This window comes from Populus trichocarpa, chromosome 10 (genome assembly GCF_000002775.5).
Source record: "Populus trichocarpa isolate Nisqually-1 chromosome 10, P.trichocarpa_v4.1, whole genome shotgun sequence".
Lineage (NCBI taxonomy): Eukaryota > Viridiplantae > Streptophyta > Magnoliopsida > Malpighiales > Salicaceae > Populus > Populus trichocarpa.
The window spans coordinates 8,898,847-8,916,857 of record NC_037294.2 but is presented as its reverse complement, the minus strand read 5'-3'; the positions used below and the strand labels follow the sequence as shown (position 1 = coordinate 8,916,857).

The window sequence follows — 18,011 nt, the reverse complement described above, 5'->3', positions numbered from 1 at the left end:
TCAGCTTGTACGCACCTCGACTAATCCCACGGGCCCTGAAATTAACAACCATGGAAGCCTCCAGTGACCATCATATTAGCAACCACAAGGCTCGAACATAAGATCACATGGGAAGCAAATCTCTTAGTCCCAAGTTTTTTTTACTGGGCCACCTATTAGATGGTTATATAGCTTAATATAATTGAAACAATCAAGTGTGTGTATATATGTGAATATATATCCTAAATCAATAAATTTGGAACAATTAGTATACAATTTTCATATTTTTTTTATGTTAGCAGAATATGATCTGGTGAGTTTTTTTTAATAAAAAAAAGTACAATTATTCCAATTATAAAGCACAGTTCAAGCCCCCCTTTTATATGATTAGAAAGGCCAGATCTGACGGATTATAATGATTTTCTTGATTTTTCTACGTATAAATAATAGTATCATTGCCATTACTCGACTGATGTACTGTTTTTCAACGGTCATACACTTGTAATAGTCATCTTCACTTCGTTGTTGACTTATGGAGTGCGTAAATGCTGACAGCTTAACTCATCTATGTGCATACCAGACGCCACCTTCCTCGTCGTCATAATCTATAAAAACACTTGCATTGAGAGGTCTTTGTCAGAACGTTTATGGCGAAAGAGAGAACCTGCTTCCAGCTTTCATTTCTGATTTTCCTTTCCTTGTTTTCAAAGTTTGTTTCCCTCGAAGCTACTAAACCGAGTCCCAATTCCAGCATTTCCAACGCTGCCGGATGCGTTGAGCTTGAGAGGAAAGCACTTCTTAGGTTCAAACAAGGTCTTAAAGACAGGACATGTCAATGAGCTTCATCTTGGGTTGGCAAAGATTGCTGTGATGGTCCGGGCTAGGCTGCAGCGAGCAGACAGGACATGTCATTAAGCTTCATCTTCAAAATCCATACAATTCTACCTTTATTGATCCTGGTGATTCAACAGAGTTAGCGGGTTTTAAGTTTTCATGCTTAAGCGGTAAGATAAGCCTTTCTTTGCTTGAGCTCAAGTACTTAAATCACCTGGATTTAAGTTGGAACGATTTCCAAGGAAAAACAATCCCAGAATACATTGGTTCACTCAGTGAGTTGAGTTATCTTGATCTCTCTGGTGCATCGTTTTCTGGACTAGTTCCCCCTCATCTTGGAAATCTGTCAAACCTCCGTTATCTAAATCTGTATTCTGATTCCTACCAATCATCTGTTATTGATAGTACTGATCCCTATTAATACATTTGTTTCTGATCTGAATTTGATCACTAGACTCTCTCATTTGGAGTACCTGAATCTAGGATACGTTAACCTTAGTTTGGCATCAGATACTTGGGCAATTTGCTAATATGCTTCCTTCTCTGTCGCAATTGCATCTGTCGAGATCTAAGAAGAAACTTTCCTGATTCTCTTCCAACAACGAATTTAACTGCTCTTCGCATTTTTCGCCTTGGATATAATAATTTCAGCAATTTTTTGCCTCGCTGGTTGTCCAATATTAGTACTCTCGAGGTCCTCGACCTTAGTATTTCTAGAATGAAAGGCCCCATAGACCATATCTCCTGGAGAAAACTTTGCAAACTGCAGCCTTTATATCTGTCAAATAATGATATTAGTGGTGAGATAGTTGATCTTGTTGCGGGTCTGTCTGGATGTGGTAATGCTAGTTTGGAGGCATTACAACTGGTAGGTAATAAATTGAGTGGACAGATACCTGACTCAATTGGACATTTCAAGCATTTGAGATCTCTATATCTTCAGAGCAACTCCTTTTCCGGTTCAATTCCATCATCTATTGGAAGCTTGAATGATTTAGAGACATTGGATTTGAGTTCCAATGCAATAAGCGGGACGATCCCTGATAGCATTGGACAGTTATCAAAAGAGTAATTTGTTGTCAGGTCCCATCTCTCTGAATTTCTGTCAAGAAATGTCATCGTTAACGGGCCTAAACCTTTCTGGTAACTCACTTAACGGAAACATTCCCCCATTCATAACCAGCCTAAAGAATTTGGGAACACTTGTTCTTTCAAATAATCTTTTGTCTGGAAATATCAATATTCCTTGGGAGGAAATGAGTTTGAGTCACCTTGACCTGTCCAGAAACAATCTGTTTGGGGACATTCCTGATTCAATTTGTTTTTCACCCTACCTTCAAGTTTTGAAATTGCTAGGCAACAACTATTCTGGAGAACTCTCCCCGTCCTTACAAAACTGCACAGGTTTGATCCTTTTAGATGTTGGGGAAAACAGGTTGTCTGGAAGTATAACAGAGTGGGTTGGGGATAATCTATCTATACTGTCAGCGTTAGCACTCAGAGGCAGCATGTTCAGTGGAAACATTCCTGGGCAACTATGTCGCCTCCCTCATCTCCATATCTTAGATCTAGCTCAAAATCATTTATCCAGTTTCATTCCAACGTGTCTTGGTAATTTAAGTGGCTTGCAAGCTCCATCTTTTTATGAGCAGGATCCTCCAGACTTCACTGTTTCCTATCGTCAGAGTATGGATTTGATCGTGAAGGGAAGACAACTTGAGTACAACCTCACACTTGGCATTGTAAATGTCTTAGACCTGTCAAGCAATAACTTAAAGGGAGAAATCCCAGAAGAGATAATTAATCTCACATACCTGGGTACCTTGAATTTGTCTTGGAATCAATTGACTGGAAAGATTCCTGACAAGATTGGAAGCCTACAACGGTTAGAAACTCTTGATCTCTCAAATAACCATCTTTCAGGTCCGATTCCTCCAAGCATGTCTTCCATGACTTTCTTGAATCACTTGAATTTGTCATACACTAACTTATGAGGACTAATTCCATCAACCAACCAATTCCAAACCTTCGATGATCCATATATATACGAAGGTAACTCTCAGCTTCGCGGGTCTCCATTACCAACCAACTGTTCAGTTCCAGAATTCAAGGATGATGAGGTCGAGGATGGAGATGATGGTGAAATGCTGTGGTTTTACATAGGCATGGCAGCAGGATTTTCCCTAGGGTTTTGGGTTGTTTGTGGGACATTGATAATGAAGAAGTCATGGAAACGTGCTTATTTCCAGTTCGTGGACGAAACGAAAGACAAAATCTTTGTGGCTATTGCTGTGTGTGTAGCTCGTTTAAGAAGATAGAGCACGAGATGATGAGCTCCTGCTAACAAGTACACGGGTAACATATGCCATTTTTATTTCGCTTTTCTTTTCTAAAATTTTCACTTTGCATTTTATGTTCTAACATTCATGGTTATTGTGGCAACGCAGTCAATGCAGTTCATTGGCTAAACATGAGGAACCATGGAGGAAACAAAATCCAAGAGTCTCTGATGGAAGATCTCTTCATGTCTACTCCGGTTTTCCATAAGACCTGGAGAGGAGATTTCTTCACATTTTGTTTTCACTAGTTGCGCCATGTCTAGCTATCTCTCGGTGTCATCTGATAAACAAAAATCTTACATTTGTCATTCTTTTTCTGTTCAAATACCTGCAGACGAAACTATATTATTGAACATTAGCTATTTTCTTAGTCTATGGATCAAGGTCATATAACAATACAAGCACAGGCAAACGAAAGGAATCATTTTCGTTTTTCTTGATTTTGGAAAAGCTCAACAAGCTCTTGCACAATATATTAATATATAAAACCCAGTTCGCAAATTGCTTTCTTCAGAATAAAGACAAGTATAGTTGAGAAAGTATTCTAGTTTCCATTCCTTGCAGTGTGCCCATACAGTTCTGCTTTCAAGAACAGAAAAAAGTTGACTGGGGAAAAGCTTATTACTGTCCACCACCATAGGCATGGCTCAGCCTCCTCTTCCTCTCAGTGAAGCTCAGGCTCCGCACAACATTTGGAAGGCAGCAGTGTGCAGAATGAGTTGGTTTCTCTTTCCCAGATTTGGAATCTCTGTGTGGAGTTGTTTCACTGCTGCGGACAGAGCTTTCTGCAGACTGATATGGACTTCTACTTGTATATTTCGGAGAGAGGTAAGCAGCTATAGGCTTGCCATTGACTTTGTCTTGGAAACTTTGGTTGTTATTAGCCAGATCGCTACTGATGTTCTCTCGAAAGAGCTCGATTAGTTGCTTCTTCATATCAGCTGGAGAAGGTTCAGCTATTGACCTGGCTGAAGTGATAATACAGAGAGATTCTTCACGTGGAGGGGTTTCTATATAGCTGCCTTGGTGAATAGGAGTAGTGCCACGTGAGGGAGTAAAATCTGAATAAATGAGTTAACCTAATTGAAAACCAAAGATGTACGCATAGAAATCTCAACAATGATTTATGTTAAAAGTAGGAGTTTCTTGGAAGAAATTAAGCCACGGAAAGAAATTTAAGGAAAACTCACCACCATCGACACTGAGGTAATCTTCACAATCAGACTCTATCCAGGGATGAGAATCAAAAAACATATCCTCTTGGTTACCTGAACAAGTAAGAGGCATACTTAAGACAAATGCTCAACGGGTTTAGAGAGCAGATCAAGAGGAACAGCGACATAAATTCAGACGCAGTCTAAAACTCGATACGAAAACTGCAGGAGTTAGCACATCACTTGAGGACCTTAAGTAAAATGATCTTCAATGATGCCAGATTACATCTTGATGAGTAAACATGCACAATTTTCAATTTTATATGCTAGTCGAATATGGATGATCAGTGTTTCATGTTCAAGACAAAAATAGGGCGTAGATTAATGGAAGATCCTCAGGATGTTCATATTAACCAGAGGTTTGTTAAGGACAATGTCCTTAGGATGCCATGGCCTTAAACGACTATCTACAAGCATGAAGTTCCAGAATCATATGGAGTTTTATCCGATTAAGTTATCATATATTTCATGCTTCTTAAGATTAATTCATAAACCAAAACTGCAGTTTGTTGAATGCTTTGCAGACATCATGGAGATTTCAAAAAGACTGCCTGGCGTCTACTCAGACTGTTAAATGGAATACTCACATAGAACTTAACCTAATAGCTAGGATAGACAAGGCAACTGAAGTATTATTGGAAGACCTACTTAGAATTAAGCACGAGCAAACTCCAGAACCCAACCATTATCATGAGGGCAATTCATATACATTTCTTATATAGGAAGAACTTGTTATTTGCAGCTGAAACGTCCCTTTTCATTTTCATCATCAGATAGATGATCAGAGGTAGATCAACGAATTTCATGGCAGATAAGTATTTCATCCAATAACCAAGATGCAGCCAGCTACATTCATCGAAATTTAGGTTGCAGCCTAACGAGGGACATCGTTTGCATTCCATTTCAACATTTACAGGATCAACATCTATTCAACATTTCACATCCACAAACCTTTCAACTGGAAAGCAAATTAGAAAAAAGGATAAATAAAGGACAGGAGGTGATAATGGCCCACAAAAGATGGACATTTTACATGATAAAATAAAGTTAGAATCGTACCCATGTCATGAAAACTGGCTTGACAAGGCTTTGGAGACAAGGACTGGGGCTTGGAATTGAGTTTTTCAGTCATGGAGTGATCACCGTATACTTTGCTGCTGCCCTTCACTGGTGATTCAATATGGATACAGTTTCCTCGAGAATCAATGGGGCAACTGAATTTCATAGCAGGGCCGGCTTTCTTACGAACTGAAGCACAATTGCCCATGTCTGCAACTATACTCTATCAATCCGTTACTGAACAAGCATTACTTCGACTTAATGTTGTTTGGGGGAAAGGTTGGTCTCTCTCCAACTAAAATCTGGGAAAGAAGTTGATTGGTCTTGAAAGCGAAGTAATGGCATTTGCAGAGGGACCCCCTCCCCTTTCTTGAAGTTTCCTGTTCTTGTTTTCCTTTGTACCACTACTACTAATAGTTAGTGGCAGCTGCAAGACAAGGGGAGAAAAGCTGCTTTTTGGGTGGTTCCCATGATTTTTACTTTGAAATGAATAGACCCTTTTGCTACTACTGATCTTTTTTGGTGTTCTATCATTGGATGTTTATTGACTTCAAATCAAGTGGATTTGAAAATGAAAACCATTAGCTAGCTGAACTTAAAATAAATGAACAAGGCATTCAGAAATCCCAAGATCACCCCCACAATTTCCCTGTTACAAGGCTCCATCCAAAGAATCATTTTCTTACTAGCTTTTATTTTATTGTTTTGATTAATATAGATATTCGAGTCAGTTTGCGCATACCTCAATTAATTTTATAGGTCTTGAAGTTAACAATTATTAGGGGTGAGCAAAAAAATCGATAAACCGATTAAACCGAGAAAACCGGAAAAAAAATAACCAAAAAAACCGAATCGAAAAAAAAAACTGAATTAACCGATTAAAAAATCACAAAAAAATTCCGGTTCGGTTCGATTTCGATTTCTAAAGCCTGAAACCGATTGAACCGAACCGGTTCAACCAGCCACCACTTAAAAAAAAAAAACAAGTATAAATACAATCTTTTCTAATTTCTAACCCTAGACTAACATTCAGTCGTCACCCCCCCTCTCCCCTTCTCTGCATCTCTCCCTTTACTCTCACTTTCTCCCCTCCCTTGCCCCCCCCTTCTCTTCTCTGCATCTTACTTTACTCTCACTTTCTCCCCTCCCTTTACTCTCTGCTTTGCTTTGATTTTCCTCCCCTTCCTTATGGATTTGGTTCCTTTAGGTTTTCTTCAGATCTTAGTTCTCTTGTCGAGTCTGTGGTTGGCTCTACTGAGACAGAGAGCGATGAAGAAGATTACTGGCACCAAAAAAATTAAGGTATTGCTTCTTTTATGTTTCTTTTTAAAGTAGAACAACCAGCTGGTTTTTGTGATTATGTTTTTTGGGGCTAATGTTCGGCTCTTGGGTTTTTTGCCTGATTTGCAAGGTTGAGTTTTGTTTGGATCGCCTCAATCAACGCTATGTGTAGTTGGACGCAGGTGAGGTTGTAGACAAGGGTCTAGCCGTGGAAGCCCGAATGGGTCTTCAACTCCAGTAACTTGGGATCTGCTATACGAGGCTGCAGGAGAAGTAGAGAGGACCATTGGGTTTGAACCGGTTTGGAAGGGAAAAAAACCGAACCGAAATTAATCGGTTTGAACCGGTTTTCGGTTCGGTTCGGTTCAAAAAATTAAAAAAAAAAATCGGTTTGGTTATTTATTTTGGTTCAAAACCGGACCGAACCGGAAATGCTCAGCCCTAACAATTATATAAGCCTCTAGTGGCCATTATATTAGTAACCAGGACTCGAACCTGAAATTATAAAAAAAACAAACTCTTTAATCTTAAGTTTTGATTACTCCATCACATATTAGATGATTGGTGGGAGCTTTTATTACCTCGCTGGGTACTAGTTCTAAATACATACCTAATAATGTCTGTAGCGGTGATGGCACATCTTAACTGTTCAAGAGATGAGCACTGATGCGATGCGATGCAACCGTATCTTTCATGACAAAGGAAGGATGAATTAATAACATATGGGTGCTTCATTATTGAGGTAGATTTATCTTAACTTCACCTGGTCTGCAAATTTAATCCTGGATGATGTCACAGAAGGACAGGAAATTTAAAAACACGCAAGAAAGTAATTATGTCATTTCTTTCTGGTGGAAAAGATAACTTCAACTTATGAGATGAAATTGACGTTTGCTATCCCTCTTCTGTTATCAGCCAATTTTGGTCCCAATATCGTCCACTTCTCTTTCCATTTCTTCTTTTGGGTCGCTTTGGAAAGGAGGGTTGGTGCCTGGAGCATGTGGCATGTTAACATATTTTGAGTTAACTGCTAGATCAACAATTTGTTCCAATTAGTGGAAGTTTTCAGACATGATACAACATTTGCATGCTAACAGAGATCTTATGCAGTTCCATCATGTGGAGTTAGTGTTATGCCAGTCGGAAAATTCCAAATCTAAGTTAGTCAAACTCCTATACTCGCAGCTAATTTCATATTTGGCTTCTCTCTTTAGAAACATCATGAACCCTGTTGGGCCACTCTAGCAAAGCTCCATTTGGATTGAGTTTACAGATCCAACAACATGAACAAAAAAGTAATGATAACTGCATGTATAGTCAACTAGGAATTATGATCCTTAAACTTACAAGTAATGCTCCAAACTAAGCTATCAAAAGATTCAAAACAATGAATTTGTTGTTTTACTGATTAGCCGACAACTGGGTTCCTATGCATAAACTTCGAAATGAAAAGTTTGTTTGGATCTGGATTCTTGTGTCACCAAACTCTCTGTTTCAGTGTTGTCTTCTATAGATATCTGTGCTTTCAAGGCGCAGCCTAAGAAAACGAAGTACCATCACAGTAAAAAATTCTGAAAAGAGAAGAAGCTTTTCTAAGTTTAATAATTCCTACCATTCAATAACGGATACCAACACACTTCTACACCTTCGCTACCATGATAGGAGAGCTTGTCACTTGTGGAAAGAGGCTTCTAATGTGTAGAAAAGCAACTTCCCTGATTTTAAATAAGGTTCTGTATGAACCTAAATAACCCAAAATTTCATTTAGAATATGGTAATTGGGACGATCATTTAAATTATAGAATACATAGCACTTCGCAAATTGTCACCTAAAACCAGCCACTTAGTCGCCCTATATTTCTTAGATTCAAAAATCACTCTCTTGGCTTTTGTGGGGAGAAAAAGGGAGCATTACTCAGCAGAAACTTCCATCACAGACAAACTAAAGAAATAATTTGGGAGTTGTTGCTATGGCGTACTGCTGTGCACAGTGAAGCAACATGCAGGTCCTAGGATGTCATCAGCACCTTGTGCAAGTAAAATCTACTAATCAAGAAATTTAGAGTGGAGACCATACCAAAATACCAGAGCCATAGAGCATTTACAAACAACTATCAATGCTGAAAATGTAATTGAAGAGTCTATTCAGATGAACCATATAAAATGCCAAATACAATAATTCATATTCATCATTTTCAACAACAGAACAAATTATTCTTACTCTTTAGTCTCTACTCCGAGTCTCCGAGGATCATCTTGTCCTCTACTGATATCTCTCTCCCTCTCCCCCAACCACACTATCCCAACTTTCTCCTCCACAATCCCATAAAAGCCACCATTGTGCAGAAATCACTAGTGCTTCTGAAAGTATGGATTGCAAAGAAATAGTAGAACATGGGTTGAAGATGAGGAGTGTCCACCATGAAGACTACAATAACAGAAGGGTATTCTTGAGGAGCTATCCTCTTCATTGTGGAGCAGCAGACAAGACAATCACTGAAGAGATGGTCAGCGCCACTAACAAGAACACTGAGAATAAACCCGTGAAGAGGATAAACTGAAGTGAAGGAAAGGTTCTGTTGCTGCGGAAAGCATAAGCTCCAGATCAGCTTTGAGGCCATGGGGCCCTAATTCAGAGGAAATTCCGTCCTTTTCTGCCTCCTCTTGGCAATTAGCCAATTGAGCACTTGTCAGAGAGGCACCCAATAGTGGAAGTCCGGTGCTTAGTTTTGCAAAAACTTGATTTTTGATCCATACCATCATCTTGCTAGATTAAAACGCTGCAAAACATTCCACGAGCTAAATTTCAGACACTTAGGCACAAGTTGGTGTAACAGAAACCACGATTTTTAATATCCTAAAGCAGACGCTAATCCTTGGGGCAAATTATCATACTTCTCTTTGCTAATCTAGCACTCATTCAATGAAGAAAATGGCAGCACCAAACCTAGTATAGAAAACACAAAATCCACTGGTTTACAAGAAATGAAATCAAGCCTAAACTATAAAAAAGATAATTAACTTTTAAACCACAAACACATTCTCATTGTCATATTAAAGCCCTAATATGCATGGCAATGCACAAACCAGACGGAAAGCTACTAAAGAAAGCACTCATTCAAGCTCACATAGAAACATGCATCCAAATTGCATAAGCAAATCAATGGTACAAACAAAAAAAAACAGAGAAATGAGATAATAAAAAAGAAAGACTTTTTGCCCCCATCTGCAAGATGCTATCTCATAAAATCAAAAAAACCCTGATTAACAATTAAAATTTTTTAAAAAATAAAAATTGCTAATGCATTATATTGATGCAATATATGTGTGTGTGTGTGCGCGCGCGCGCGCGCCTGTGGGTCTTCGTCAATCATCATAGGCATACTCTGATGATCACTCATAACCTTATTACGCATAATCCCAGCTTCTTTTATTAGAGCCAAAAGAACGCACGAAATACAGCTGAGCGAGCGGAGGCGCCGAGTCTTTCCGCATGGAGAGAAAGCCTCCCGTGGCCGCCGCGGCGATGACGGAATTCAAAGGATCCTCTTTCTGGCGGAGGTATACCATCGAACAGTCAAAAGCGGAGACGAAGCCTCCCTCTCTGGAAGCCTCTGGCGTCCCCGTCGATCAAAATTGCCCGCCTGCCGATTTAGGGTTTTTAGTATTAATTAATAAATTGATAGGTTTTTCTTTATTTGGGCCTCTTTTTTCAAGTCCCTGGGATTATTCTGGGCCTAGCCCACGCTTTAGGCTTTGGTTTTGGACTTTTATGTCAAACAACCGGTCCATTAGATCTGCTTAAATTAAAATAGTGCTTCTATATACTAATACTACCACTACTACTATTACTAATAATAATAAAAAAAAAATTCTGATGGATATAGCTTAACTGATCAAATTCTAAATTTGCTCCCTAGAGGTCACCAGTTTGAGTCTCACAAACCTCAGGGTCACTGAAGGCTTACATGGTAGTTAACCTAAAGGCCCGTGGGATTAGTCGATGTACACGCAAGCTGACCCGGATACCCATGTTAATAAATAATAATAATAATAACAATATATTATTATTATTATTAATTAAATGATAGGGTGGTTTATTAATATTTATTATATTATGACTTACGAATGCTTGTATTTCCTAATTTTTTAAATATCTTTGGTCAAAATCAATATTTATTAATATTGTATTTCCTAATTATTAATATTTATTATATTATGACTTACGAATGCTTGTATTTCCTAATTTTTTAAATATCTTTGGTCAAAATCAATATGGAGCAAATCCTTGGAAACAAACTAGTTTAAAGGTGGATTGAAAAATAAGTTACTGATATATGATTAAAGTAAACACTAAGCATGTAAAATTACTATGGAAGGGTGTGAGCTGCTCTAAATAAAGTCTAGGTTCGTATAAAAACTATATATAATTAAGCAATAGTAGTTGTTTTCTCTAATTTTCACTGATGGAGTTGTCAAGACCTTTTTAAATAGCTAGATTTAACTCTCATATTTGTTACCTTTTTATAATTATAATGTAAAAATAATAATGTATCTGTGCCTTATGAAATACTTTTTTTTATTCTAAAGAAAAAATAAACAGAATCTTCACCCCCCAATTCAGTACTCCTACTAGTTACTTTTGTATATTTTTTCTTTCAATAAAATTTTTGGATATATAGGCTTGACTTGTGTGTTTTTTAGCATAAAAAATAAATATAAATCAAAAAACTTATATAAATATTTAAAGAACGTGTAAAACAAAATAACAAAATTCCTATTTTCCCTACAGCAAATTTCTGGTTCAGTTCCCCTGTGATGCTAAGATAATCCAAGAAACTTCGACCAGACTGAGAACACAGTAGGCCTATTTGGAAACATAGTTGCGGTTATTTTTTAAAATGTTTTTTTTATCAAAATACATCAAAATAATATTTTTTTTATTTTTAAAAAATTATTTTCAAAATCAGCGCATCAAAACATATAAAAATAAATAAATTTTTTGCAAAAAAAAAATTGAATTTTTTTAAAAAACAAGTTGGCCAACATTTCTAAATGCTCCCAGAGTCCACGACCAGAACAAGGAGATGCTATGATAGCAATAAGATGCCACAAGCATTTCTCTAAACTAAGTTATCAGAATAATAAAAGTCCTTTTCATGTTTCATTGCTAAACCTTGACCAAATCAACATCGTTTCATCAACAATTTCACCTCTTCTGTCCTTTTGGCACTGTCTTTGCTTTTGACGTGCCTTCACGGGGATATCAGTATTCCTGTGCAGTAACTTGAAAATGAAAGTTCATATGGATGTAGATCCCCCTAACGGCAAACTATCTATTCTGTCTTCTACAGGCACCATAGCTTTCAGGAAACAATAAATAAAGGATGAAATGATATAAAGAATAGTACTGAATATGGCAGATATGATTGTCTATATGTTTTGCAGAAGTTTTGATAGCAATATACACCAACAGAGACAATCTACACTTTCCTAACCATGATAGGGTTTGGTTGTCTTGTGGCCGTGTGCGTGCTAATTACGTGTTGAGTAATCTAAATGAGTTTACGGATGACCTTCTGCGATGCAGCAAAAAATTTCACCGCAAATATTTAAATTGTGAAAATACTTAATACTTTCCAAATTGTCACCTCAAACCTTCTACTCTGTTCAATTTCCACGCCATATTTCTTGGATTAAAACAAGATAAAATCCATTGCAGACAAAAAAAAAATAAAGAAAATGAGGAGCATATTCAACTGATATGATCCATGGCAGAAAAAATAAAGAAATAATGATAGAGTTGTTGCTATAGCATACTGCTGTGCATGGTGACAAGCTCGGTTAAGCAGCATACAGGCAGGTCCAAGGATGTCATCAACACCTTGCACGAGGAAAACCTATCAATCAAGAAATTCAGCGAGGACACCGAAACAAAATATCATAACCAAAGAGCAATATTAATGATAAAATATATTTGAAGAGAGACTATTCATCTGGACTATATTAAAAGCCAAATACAACACCCCAAAATCATTTTCACTGATTGAATTAATTAATCGTACTCCTATGTCTCTACTCCCAGAATCATCCTGTCCTCTGTTGACAATTCTCTCCCTCTCCCCCAGCCACCCTACTCTCATTATTTCTCAATGCAATCCTATAAAAGCCAGCTTTGCAATCAGTAACATCATAAGCATGGATTGCAAAGATATGGAGGAAAATGGGACGGGGATGAGGACAAGGAGCTTCCGTGATGAAGATTACATCAACAGAAGGGCATTTTTGAGAAGCTATCCTCTTTATCACGGAGCAGAAGATGAGACAACCAATGAAGAGATGATCGGTGCCACAAACAAGGAAACTGAGAAGAAACCCATAAAGAGGATGATCATATCAGTAACTCATTGGGGTGAAGGGAAGGTTCTAGTACTGAGGAAATTCAAGCATAAGATCCAGGTTTATATCATAGCTTGTATGCCTGTCAGCTTTAAGCCCCCTACGGCCCTAATTTCAGTTTAAATCCAGTATTCTAGCCTTGTCTTCTTCAAAACTATACTGTTTGCATAAAATATATATATTATGTATGTAACAAATTACAAACATCAATACAGAATCTCTAATTTCTCAAAACGTGCAGAAAACAGGGTTCCTCTATTCATTAGCAGCAGCCTCTCTCGATCATTGATGTATAGATGAAAGAAGTCTGGAAAAAAAAGGGAAAGAAAGAAAGAAAAAGTCCACACATCAACATGGTTCAGTGAGTGAGAGCAAGTCTCAGACTACTTTTGGGTAACATACACAAGTTATCACATAACTAACAGCACTAGAAGTTAAAATTTTCAGGTGAAATCACTTTCTAAAATCCCCTCCCACTGCTCAAGGCATGACATAATTTCAACAAAATAAAAGAAAGAGCCCAAGGTGATATGGCATACATCGATGATTTTCTATAACTAATTTTAGCAGAAAGTGCTTCAGAATCTGGCGATCAATCAGTTATCAAAGAGAATGTACCATCAATAGACATTTACCAAAAAAAATGCCATGAAAACAAGTTTATAAAATGATGCCAAACAGTTTTTATCAATTCAATTTCATCACATAAACAATTTCATCACATGGGTGACATTTTACCCACAAGAAAGAAAGATGGAGCTTACTTCCACATACAGAGGCAACAAATTTCTATCTCAGAAAAAGATTATCGACACGCCCATCGTGAAGCATCCTACAGCAACCCAGGGGCTCAAACGTTCACCTATTTCAGCATCACCGAAGAAAGCACCAGAATGTCAGATAGTTGATCACTGAATTGCCAAAGACCTATAACGATTTATTTGCCGTTCTAATTTTCTTCTTCATGGTTTGCATGATCATTAGTTTCACAGCAACACCGACTAAATAAGGATTTTTTGTAATATTGCTCCACAGTTTTAACAATTAAATGTACAACTTGACAGTAACTAACTTAAAAGTTAAAACATTTAAACTTGATTTTTAATCCTAATCCAAATCCCAATGCTGTGAACTTGAAAAGTTTTAGTACCCGTGCCAGAAACCCACTTTGATTAACACCAACTGCTAAGAGATCCAATTATCAAGATTCCCTTCCATTCTTTTTAACTCCAATACTCCTTCATCCCCCTACCAGCATCATCAAATTACAACTGCCTGTATCTCTATCTCCTTACTATGAGTCCTATCCCTATTCGCACCCAACTTTTACCAGGTGAACCAATACCTGGATAATTTAACCCTCTACATGATTAATTTCCCTCATTTTATTTATTGATAATAAAATTATTATTTTTATCTTGCTTGCACTTTGTTAATTTTTAAAAAGGGAAATGGCCCAGCCTATCCTTATATAATGGGGTAAGTGCCTAATCTGTCATTATATCCTAAATGAGCCAATTATGTCCTTATATATTAAGTGAGTTTCCAATCTATCTTTATGATGACTTTTTTTCTAGTAAAATCATCAGGTGTGATCTGTCGAGTGATCCAGCCAAGTACAAGCACCAAACCCATTTTTTTCTTCTTTTCTCTTCTTCTTATTTGTTCCCTCTATCCCTTCTTCCTCTCCTACCCCATTAAATAAGAACAGGCTGGGTCATTTCCCCTTTTAAAAAATGTTGTTAGGGAACTTTGTTTTTGCATCCAAAGTCCAATATGCAAATGTTCCATATGACACTTCATCTCTGTTAGAATAATATAGAACAACATTGATCTCTTTATATACTTTGTTATATATATAAAAGGCTTCTTGAAAAATTAAATCCATACTGTTAACTAATTGAAAATGGAGAAAAATAAAGAGATGTTATGCCCAAAGAAAGCAAAAGAAAATATTCCACTAATTGATGGTAAGGAATCTTGGTAAGGAAGCCTACCTATTCTAGCTGCCTTCCAAAAGAAACCACGAAATCTGTCAAAAAGTATATTACACTGGTTAGTTCCATAATCATCGATACATGTTAGCCACGCACCAACAAAACTCCTGTTAATATAATTATCTCTTTACAATGCTAACTCGCACCATACATAGAAAAAGAATATATCGATTGTATAATCACATGTATTTTGGGTGAAACGAGAACAAATGATGACCTGGAGGATTAGAGATAACTGATTTCACAAAGTTCTAGGATAATACGCTCAGTTAAGCATGTAGATAAAGAAGATACTTTTTTTCTAGGGGTGGTAATATTCCAGAGATTTTGGAGGCCCCTCCCTGCTGTTTTATGTGGAGGGGACTGGGCATAAGTTTTCCCAGGCTAAGCAAGGATGAAAATTACTTTAACTTCAAGCAAGAGTAATCATTCATTCATGCCCATGACCTATGCCTGATTATGAGGTTCCAAATGATATGATCATTGGATGATGACAGAAAATTGGAAGCACATAAAATCTGCTCTCTTGGTTGTCGCTTTGTTTACAGTAGCAATTCTCTAATCTCTTGTAACAGATTCTACAATAACAAAACCATCTAGTTTCGTGTGAAATAGGGTCGTGTTCAGCATATTATTAGCTATGGTATCTGTGATGGTTGTCGAAGTTGTCATTTAAAACTTTCTTTTTCTTTTTTATCATGGTCATTGGTAGACTTTTAAGCTCAGGGAATCAGGTGTTATAAATCAAGTGCTCCCATTTTCATACAATGTTATTACATGAATGAACTTGAACAGAACAAATTAATGTACAGTGCTTTAAAAAAGAAGTGTTTTTTCCTACTTCACCTCTTGTTTTGGATTGGATACCAACCAATTTTACAGCACCAGGAGCAGGGATAAAATAAAATTGTTAGCTGAGGCATAGATGCCAGAGCCATCTCCAACGATTCCCAACATGTTAACAACCCCACTTATTTTGTCTTGTCCCATTGACTGGTGGAAAGGAAGTGATGGGGATTCTCATGTTCCACTCACTGAAATTTACCCTACCGAAGAGACTCAATTTAAAATGTTCTCCACAAGAACAGATAATCAGCAGGTTCGGCACTGCTATTAAACATGTTTCATTGAGGACAACATAGCACGACTTAAGAAATAGCACTAAGCAGGCCTTATGCTTTCAAACTGATGCTATAGATCTAAAGTCTCTGTGAATCTTAGACCCTAGAAGTCCCTTGGGCAGTGCCCTCATAGAATCTGCATCACCAAGGCTCAACATTTATTTTGTGCAGAAACTACAAGCTATAGTGATTGGCCTTTCGAGAGGTGTACTTTTAGGTGATTGAAAATTCCTCTTCAAACCTTATCGTTTTTGCTGGATGCTAACATGCCTGAAATAATTACCGTGGGCTTAGAAGACCATTATGAAAATGTAAAACCTAATAGCAGAGCAAGAGTATATAACAGCATAACAGTTTCAAGATGGGGATGGTTAAATTGTAAATCCAGTAACATTATTGAGTTTGGAAGATCCAATGGACTTTCAGTTCATCTTTGTTAAGCTATCATTGGTTTGGGTTATGCTCAAACTACACAAAAGACTGGTGCCACTACATTTCTGCAAATCTTATCACATGCTAAATGAGAAGATTTAGCAGATAAGAGTGTCCAAAGCTAAGAGAAGTTCAGTTATATGTGCATCTATTTTATACAGCATAAAAAACGACTGATGGAAACCTAGTACTATTTGATGGTGAAAATTGATAGAATTCAGGAGGTTAGTGCCACCCACTTGAAACTAGTTATCAAAAACAGAAATTTTCATTAAAAAACCAAAACAAAAGTATATGCATAATCTTAGATTTCTAAAAAATGTTGAAAAGAAAGAGGGAAAAAACAGCCGACACAACCAAACTTTACATAATCTAAGTTTTCTAAACTACATACATAGCTAGACAACGTTGCAATACAAAGCAACTAATTTTTAGAGTTAACGAGCAATCAGCAATACACTCTTCAATCATCCCCTACACATTTAATAAACCCACAAAATAAAATAAAAAAAGTGAAAAAAATGGACATACCCATTTCTCTGTTCAAGGATTGCTGGAAAGTGCATCTTCACAAATGTGCATGTACAAATCCCCAACAGCACCACTGTCAGAAACGAATGGAAATTGAACAGTGCAGACTGAAAAAAGAAAGAAAACCCACGTCAAGAAAACAGAAATAACAGGTTAACAATAACAAATTTTGATTTAAGTTACCATGTCTTGCTTCTTATTTTTGAACCGACGCTGATGGCTTCTCTTCCTTCAAATCTAAAAGTTACAGTGCAGCTGCCTAGCAAACTAAATCAATGAACGAAGAGCATCAATGTTTGGGCAGATTAGATTAGGGCTTTGCGACAGAGAAACTTGAGTTAGGATTACCATGCAGCAAATTTTCCAGATTATGGATCTTCAGAAAAGTCGTTAATAAGAAACCGCGAGGAACCGCTTTTCTTGCTTCAATTCAAAGCCAAAAGGTGTTGTAACGGGCTATCAGCAGCAGAAATATCAGTTCAGTAAGTGAATGGAGTTTTTTTGTTTTCAAAAAATGGTAAAGCAACATATTTAAAAAAAAAAATCGGTGCCTAGCATGCATTCACATATTATATACTTTCGTACTGAATCAATATAATTTTTTAAAAAATATAAAAAATATTAAGAGTAATTGTTTTAATTTTTAATAGTGTTATTAAATTTAATTAAACATTCATTCAATTCTTTTTTTGTCAAACTCAAGTAATATAAGTCTAGCAATCATATCCAACTCAAGCTCCTTGAGTTTGAAATCAATGTCAAACACAAGTATTTTAGATTTAGTAATCATGGCAGACCCAAGCTCCTTAGGTCTGACAGTCATGC

At 37.0% G+C, this 18,011-nt stretch overlaps 2 protein-coding genes, 1 long non-coding RNA gene and 1 pseudogene across 11 annotated transcripts; 1 reads left to right on the top strand and 3 right to left on the bottom strand.

Moving 5' to 3' along the window:
* The first annotated feature begins 392 nt into the window (after positions 1–392).
* On the top strand, positions 393–3,533 carry LOC18102438 (receptor-like protein EIX2; annotated as a pseudogene).
* Positions 3,534–3,565: 32 nt separating this feature from the next.
* On the bottom strand, positions 3,566–6,057 carry LOC7477032 (uncharacterized protein At3g27210). Its single transcript, XM_002315578.4, has 3 exons — positions 5,426–6,057; positions 4,343–4,420; positions 3,566–4,213 (listed from the first exon to the last, which is right to left on the bottom strand). The coding sequence occupies exons 1-3, from the start codon at positions 5,631–5,633 to the stop codon at positions 3,774–3,776; spliced, it is 726 nt and encodes a 241-aa protein (XP_002315614.1). The 5' UTR covers positions 5,634–6,057; the 3' UTR covers positions 3,566–3,773.
* A 2,749-nt stretch (positions 6,058–8,806) lies between these two features.
* Positions 8,807–10,379, bottom strand: LOC112328806 (uncharacterized). 3 transcript variants are annotated; one of them, XR_008060209.1, is made up of 2 exons: positions 10,160–10,379; positions 8,807–9,486 (listed from the first exon to the last, which is right to left on the bottom strand). It is a non-coding gene; the product is annotated as an uncharacterized LOC112328806 (long non-coding RNA). The 3 variants fall into 3 exon arrangements; XR_002983995.2 differs by having other exon boundaries at positions 10,111–10,373; XR_008060210.1 differs by having other exon boundaries at positions 8,807–9,653; positions 10,160–10,373.
* Positions 10,380–12,291: 1,912 nt separating this feature from the next.
* Positions 12,292–17,730, bottom strand: LOC18102435 (uncharacterized). 7 transcript variants are annotated; one of them, XM_024609434.2, is made up of 6 exons: positions 17,535–17,730; positions 17,370–17,453; positions 17,187–17,293; positions 15,103–15,137; positions 13,880–13,967; positions 12,292–12,606 (listed from the first exon to the last, which is right to left on the bottom strand). In XM_024609434.2, exons 2-5 carry the CDS (start codon positions 17,370–17,372, stop codon positions 13,900–13,902), a joined length of 213 nt encoding a protein of 70 aa, XP_024465202.1. In that variant the 5' UTR covers positions 17,373–17,453; positions 17,535–17,730; the 3' UTR covers positions 12,292–12,606; positions 13,880–13,899. The 7 variants fall into 7 exon arrangements, with proteins under 7 accessions (XP_024465202.1, XP_024465204.1, XP_024465201.1 ...); XM_024609436.2 differs by having other exon boundaries at positions 12,292–12,590; XM_024609433.2 differs by having other exon boundaries at positions 12,292–12,590; positions 13,870–13,967; positions 17,535–17,729.
* Between the last annotated feature and the right edge of the window lie 281 nt (positions 17,731–18,011).